This window comes from Phalaenopsis equestris, unplaced genomic scaffold, assembly GCF_001263595.1.
Source record: "Phalaenopsis equestris unplaced genomic scaffold, ASM126359v1 Scaffold000202, whole genome shotgun sequence".
Taxonomy (NCBI): domain Eukaryota; kingdom Viridiplantae; phylum Streptophyta; class Magnoliopsida; order Asparagales; family Orchidaceae; genus Phalaenopsis; species Phalaenopsis equestris.
This window is the reverse complement of record NW_018164644.1, coordinates 769,087-775,946: the sequence shown is the minus strand read 5'-3', so window position 1 is coordinate 775,946 and position 6,860 is coordinate 769,087. Positions and strand designations below refer to the sequence as shown.

The 6,860-nt window shown below is 35.1% G+C and overlaps 1 protein-coding gene across 1 annotated transcript; it reads right to left on the bottom strand.

The window, feature by feature from the left end:
* Positions 1-4,349: 4,349 nt before the first annotated feature.
* Positions 4,350-5,860, bottom strand: LOC110022840 (transcription factor MYB34-like). The gene is made up of 3 exons (XM_020721961.1): positions 5,639-5,860; positions 5,421-5,550; positions 4,350-5,271 (listed from the first exon to the last, which is right to left on the bottom strand). The coding sequence occupies exons 1-3, from the start codon at positions 5,769-5,771 to the stop codon at positions 4,518-4,520; spliced, it is 1,017 nt and encodes a 338-aa protein (XP_020577620.1). The 5' UTR covers positions 5,772-5,860; the 3' UTR covers positions 4,350-4,517.
* Positions 5,861-6,860: the final 1,000 nt, after the last annotated feature.

Sequence of the window (6,860 nt, the reverse complement as noted above, 5' to 3'; positions counted from 1 at the left end):
AAAGCAAGGATGATGTTGTAATTTATTTTTGGTTCTCCATTCATTTATAAATATGAGAGTCCTTTCATATTGTAACCAGCATTGATACTAATTGAAAGACTTTGCTTATTTAATTGAAAAAAAAAGGGTCTAAGCGCCCCGTCCAGAAGAGGCAAGCCCTCCTCTTCTCCTCCCTCTCTCAATTTCATTTTCTCAGTTCATATGCTTGAATTCAACAAATTCTTTAGTAATAAGCTGGATAACCACCTCATTTAAGTTAGGGACTAAATTGGTAAGAAAATGTGCTTCACCCTGCGAACGTGAGTTAAAAAAGAAAAATCATTGTTATTATATTTGGTCTATTTGTGCAGCACAAAATAGGGCAGGGTCAGGTTATTAAAATTTTCCTAATTTAAACTTGAAAATTGAGCATGGTAAAGCATCATTAATACTTGATGCCTTCTGTTTTCAACTTTTTTACGAACTCTGTATTTTTTGATAAGGTTTTTGACATAAAAATGGGTCGTTTTAATTTTCTCCACGTGTGCGAAAGACTTTGATGCTTTCTTTGACATTAAACACCTGGCACTGATCAAGGGCTCTTTCGATTTTATTTTATTTTATTTTTTCTCCTATTTTAGGACAGCTTTATTTGGGAATATAATTAAGTTAAATTAGTTTGAAATCAGATCATTATATCGCTAATGAACGAGATTCGATGAACTAATGAGTTAAATTTGAGTCATTCTTTTTTTAAAAAATTAAGTATAAACATATTTAAAGTATTTAAATTTGTATTTTGTAGTTAAAGATTTTAATTATATATCTTGTAATTTATTTTTCATTTAATTATTTAATTATAGAAAAATTTACCACACAATTCTTATGCATTTTCATAACTAACTCCTATTATTTGATATTTATATTTATAACACTTTACTCTTAAAAATATTTGCCTCAATGGTTGTATTTTAGTTAAAAAAAAAATTAATGATAGTGATATTCTTTATCTGATATCTATTTTAGTAGTATGTATGTAAATATGAAAGTTTAGATGCTAGGTGTGTAAATATATGAGAATTGTGTGGCATGCACATAAATGCCCCTTAATTATGAAGAAATATTACATCAGTACTACGCACGTAAAAATAACGTGCGTAGCCAATCAAAACACGCCACAACATCTCGCGCGGCAGAACAAGTAACACGGGGAATATTCCCTCCTGTGTTATTTATGTGTTATTGCGCGTTATTCATGTGTTATTGCGTGTTATTCATGTGTTATTGATGTGTTATTGTGTTATTATAACACCAGGAATATTCTCAGAATACAATAACACATGAATAACACACAATAACACATGAATAACACGAGGGGAATATTCCCCGTGTTACTGCGCCGTTTTTTTTCTGCGTCGTGCGGGGCATCGTGGCGTGATTTTATTGGATACGCTCGTTACTCTACGTGCGTAGTACTGATGTAATATTTTTCCCTTAATTATAGGAGTTATTTGAAGTGAAACAGCTATCTCTTTTGTACAATAAATGAGCAGCTTACAAGTCTTGAGAAGTGCAATTAACTAAGTGATCATGATTCTACGTTTTTATATAGGTATCTAAAATTTTAGCTTTGATGTCATTATATTAATAATGAAAATCAGCATATGACTCTTTCACAACCATTGAGAACTTCTACAACAAGTCATATTTTTTTATCACGATTGAATTTTACCATGAAATTAAAAGAGTTGGATGAGCACTCATGATTCATAAACGTCACAAGGAACTTAAAACAACCTGCAATTCCTTTCATTAAAAGAGGGAAACAATAAGGCTAACCTAAACCTTCATATTTAAGATTATCATTAAGAACAGCAATACTTGTAACTCATAAGTTGATCAATTTTGTTCATGCCACAACTTATTCTAACCTATAAGGCTATAATGTTATATAATTGGCATGGTATGTATGGATATACATGGATGCATAGTCTTATGGAACTTATTTGAGAAAAAATATTTTTCAACTGCTTCCTCATTTATGTAATTATACAAAATGAGCCTCTATAATCGGAGGCAAAAATGTGAATAAAAGAACTTTTCACCAATTCTCTCTAAAGGAAACTTTTGACTTATACTCTGATTTTCTCTTTCTTCTTTCACTCAATCCTAAACTCTCGAGGCATGCTCACAAAGGATATATATATATATCTCTGTGTGCGCGCGCGCGCGCAAGCGTCTGCATATGTGTATCACTCAATTCTTATGTATTTACATTTCTATAACATTTAAACTTCAAGTTTTACATATATGCCAACTTGGCCTATACACTAAAAAGTGCATTTCACTTTTTAGAATGCACTTTTTAGTAGTTAAAATAGTATTGTTTTATATGTGATATGAAAGAATTGAGTGATATACATGTAAAAATGCAAAATTTAGGGTTTGGATATGTAAATGCATAATCATTGGGTGGTTTGTATGTAAATGGCTCTTTATGTTATAGTATTGTGCATGACACCTACTAACATATATTTTCTATTAAGAAAATGTCATGTGGCTTTGTTGTGTCGTGTTCGTGTCATCATGTCTGTATCTATATATCATTTCTTCTCTTTCATTCATCATTCCAATAGCTCCACCTCCCTCTCGGGAACAAAACAAAATAACAAACGTGTTCCTCAATTGCTGCTAATTGTTCACTCTCGACTTCGAAAACACATTCCCATGCATTTGGGGAGGTCGACGTAACATCACAAGCTTGGATGCACTGAGACGAGCAAGTGCTCAAGGTTGGCTACAAGTATGGAGTGGAGATGGTGCCTCTCCACCTGAGTCCTGTGATACGAGATGTGGGTGATAACTTGTAATCAATTGTAATCAAAGAGTAATTATTTCTAACGGGGAGACATTATTTGTTAGCTTAATATAATATCTTGGGAAATATAAGTTTAAATAAAAAAATTTGGGTGTGAAATATATGTAATATCAAAAAATTTGAGTTCTATATGTAAATTTGCTTCTTTTTTTTTGTTTTGTTTTGTTTTTGTTTTATTGCACATGCTTTTGGTGTGCCATAAAAGCTTTTGAGTAGGAGCATTTTGATAACTACCTCAGAATTGGAAAGCTGTGTTGATTGCTATCATATCCTATCAATTTGTGATTGATAATTGCTATTCATCATATCTAAGAAAATAAATTTGAATTGTATTTCATACATGTCATCTTATTCCAGTGTTTAAATACGCGTGGCTTCAGATTATATATAAATATATATACAGTGGGCGGGGGGACCTGACTATTATATTATAACTGGGCTCCACACTCAACAGGCTCCACAATCAATTTCGACTAATAGATAGCCCCACCTGAGAGAGCATGGCGTTAGTCCGTTGGCTTGCACACCAATTTATTTAATAATTGAAACGATTATTATATTCCAAATTTGTAGTACATGTGGACAATCTTCCTCGATGGCGAACTTAATTATTTCTAGCAGTTGTTATAAACTATATTACTTAATTTTCTTCAATCAAGTAAATTTGAATATTACCTCGGTCCTTTCATACAGAATATATATATATATATATTTGTATAAATAGAAGAAATTTTTTTTTCTTTCAACTTAGCCTTCTCTTCTGATATTATTAATCAAATATTAAGTGCAATCTCACAAGAAACCTTAAGATAAAAAAGTCAAATATACTAATTTACACTTGCAGCCCAAAATTATTGGTGGTTGCCCCCACTTTTAGATGCTTTCTTAAACTTAACATAAAGGGTAACTCGCTTAACTTTGTGGCGGTTTACCTAAATAATGATAAATATATATACATGCCCAAAGAATAAAGGGGACAATTAGCAGAAAAACTTTCTCATTATAGTAGTTTGATGTAGAGTAATTATGCTCGCTTCTTACTCAAAATATGTCCATTAATCCATGTTAATGTGCGATATTACAGAAATTTCTCATTAATCGTAAGGAGTGAAATTATGTTGAACATTTAAATTTTACTTTCAGTCGATCTATCAACATTAAAATTATTATAAAATGCGTTTTAAGATTATTACATAATTATAAGCATGCGATTTCCTTGATACAGAACAGTTCCAAGTTTGCCTCCCATTACGCAACTTTGAACCGGTCAATGACGCAGCATCAGAAATGCTGCCCGATTTTAAAAGTTAAGAGGAACCATATTCTAAAGGCGCTCTTCAGTCTGAACATAAGGAAAACTGTGGACTCAATTCTTCCTGCTGCTTCCATTTTCATTTTTGCTTTCCACATAAAAAAAGGTGATTTTTATATCCAAGCCAACACATTTTCAATGCAATATAAAAGATAATTAATACTTATATCATAAAATTAATAAATCATATCAGCCCATCACACATCAAAGTATATGCGAGAAATGCATGTATTGAAAATATGTTGGCTTGGTGTATAATTTACATGTAAAATACAAAATGAACTCACTTTCTCTTCTCCGTCATCCTAAGCCAGATCTAATTCCCTCGCATTTTTCTCGATCATTAATTTACATGAAATCGCTTACATCAAGCAAGTCAGGAATCTCAAAGTTGAACAAGTTAGCACTGCTATAGCTTTCCTGATCATGATCTGTACTGCTGTTAAGGTAAGTGGAGCAATTAGAGTTGTTCAACGTTTGGCTTGACGATGGAGTCGACAGAACTGAGTCATGATTTACATCGTAAGGAATTTGGAAGTTGAATGCTGTCTGATCATTTTGATCCCGCACGAAATTTGGTACCATGTACTGCCCCATGTTATCGACGTTGTAGCTACCATTATTATCAACCGGTATAAAATTGTCCCCCAAATTGCAAACATTATTTGCTCTATTAGTACTCTGCCATTTGAACTGCGCCGAGCTATCAAAATCAACATTTTGAGAGTTCGATTGAACTAGATTTTGTATGTAAGATGAGGCGAGATCTTGTTGGCTTGTTGAGAGATTAGGCGCCTGCTGTTCTTGGGCTGGGACGAGATTTGTGTTTTGGCTCTGAGACTGCAAGAGATTGGAGGCGAGCCTCAGGAGCTCTGAGTTTACGAGTGGGTCGATGCTAGTGAGCAACCTGGACAAATCCAATTGCCCTGGGTTGCAGAGCATTGGGTTGAGGAGCGAGGATAGATCTAAGAGATCCAGGCGCGGGAAATGAGTCACCGGATCAATTCCCATTCGAAGAAGCCTCTTTCTGATATGTGTGTTCCAGTAGTTCTTGATCTCGTTATCCGTTCTTCCAGGGAGTTGTGCGGCTATGGCCGACCACCTAAATTCATTCACCAAGAGAGCACATCAATTAGAGACCACGCTTTTATTTTAATTTAATTTGTACTTCTGATGTGAAGATCGATATTAAAACAAGAGAAATAGTTAAAAAAGGTTTTTTTTTTTTTTTTTTAAGTCAAAATCACTTACTTGTTTCCTAATATACTATGTAATTGGATGATGGTTTCTTCTTCTTCAAAGGAAAACCTTCCCCTCTTGATGTCGGGGCGGAGGTAGTTGGTCCACCGAAGACGGCAACTCTTGCCGCATCTCGAGAGCCCTGTTTTTCATAAGCTAATCAGTCTCCGGCAGCGCAGGAAATCAAAGGATGTAACAGACTTAATAGGAGGAATGTGAAAGTCACTTACCAGCGTTTTTAGGAAGGGTTCTCCAGCTTCCATGCCCATTCTTCTGTATGTAATTGATGAGCTTTTGATCTTCCTCGGGCGTCCAAGGCCCTTTTTTCAAGCCATTCTTGTCACAGCAAGGAGCTCTTCCCATTTTTCTTTTAATATCTATAAAACTTGTTTCAGCTTGTCGATAGAGAGAGAGAAAGAGAGAGAGAGAGAGAAAGCTGCTAGCTTGAAGGAGATGCAATTAATGTGAGTTCGAATGGAGAAAGGCAGCGCTTGGATGGAGCTTTATAGGGAGAAGAAGACGCCAAGGCGAAAGTCAAAAGGATTCGGTGCCGGCCTCTGCTTATCATTGTGGCGACGTGGCTCGTTAATGAAGGGACTAAACACCGCTGGAAGGGGATTAATATGTTTTAAACAGTTGAATTACGGAGGCTAAGATGGCGATTAAGAGGCGCAATGAGGCCACTCCGCGCTTTTCCTATTAGCTAGCGTTGACCATCTGATGCCACGTAACCCCAACTATTGATTGACAGCGGGGCCCACAACCTTTTGGCTTCCTCGCGTTTCTCAAGCGTTTATATAGTTTATGACTATTTTATTTTCTTGCATGGCTACGGTATTTGAGTTGACCGTATGCCTTATGTTAAGAGTGTCGACAAGTACGTAACATTGGTAATTAATTAATTTTATTGTTAACTAAAAATAATTACAGATAAGGTAAAAAATTAAAGCGAGACGGTAAAAAGTGTCCCTTCATATGGAAAAAAGAAAGTAGGCGGATATACGTGGCAATTGAGTTACGTGACTGATTATATGTGTCCGTTGATGAGAAGAAGAGCAGATTTTTGTGAATTTCGCACGCTCAAAAATTTCAAACGGTAGCGTCTTCTATGACAAAACCTTAACTTGCGACTGTCAAAGAACGGCGTCTCGGGTTAGATTACCCTAATATTGTCTCCGAAAGTTAATTATGTCGCGATGATGGGAACAATGGAAGAGCAATAGTGCAGTAAGAAATTTGCATATATACTGTTCCAGAGCTTAATTAGGTATGAATGAATTATTGTTGCATTAATTGACACATGTCACGTCAGCTTCATTTCATACGTCGCCTGAAAATTCACTTGATGAACCTCAATTGGGATGATGCCACTTTCATTAGATTTCCATTATAACAAATACCACAGCAGCCTGTACATCATCTTTAGGGCGCCTTTTTCGAGTAATCACGATT

What these genes read in the sequence shown, in the direction of transcription:
- LOC110022840 (XM_020721961.1), bottom strand. Translation starts at nt 5,771, where the DNA reads ATGGGAAGAGCTCCTTGCTGTGACAAGAATGGCTTGAAAAAAGGGCCT. An exon ending in AACCCTTCCTAAAAACGCTG is followed by an intron (nt 5,551 to 5,638) that starts GTAAGTGACTTT and finishes TATGAAAAACAG; the next exon opens with GGCTCTCGAGATGCGGCAAG. An exon ending in CATAGTATATTAGGAAACAA is followed by an intron (nt 5,272 to 5,420) that starts GTAAGTGATTTT and finishes GAATGAATTTAG; the next exon opens with GTGGTCGGCCATAGCCGCAC.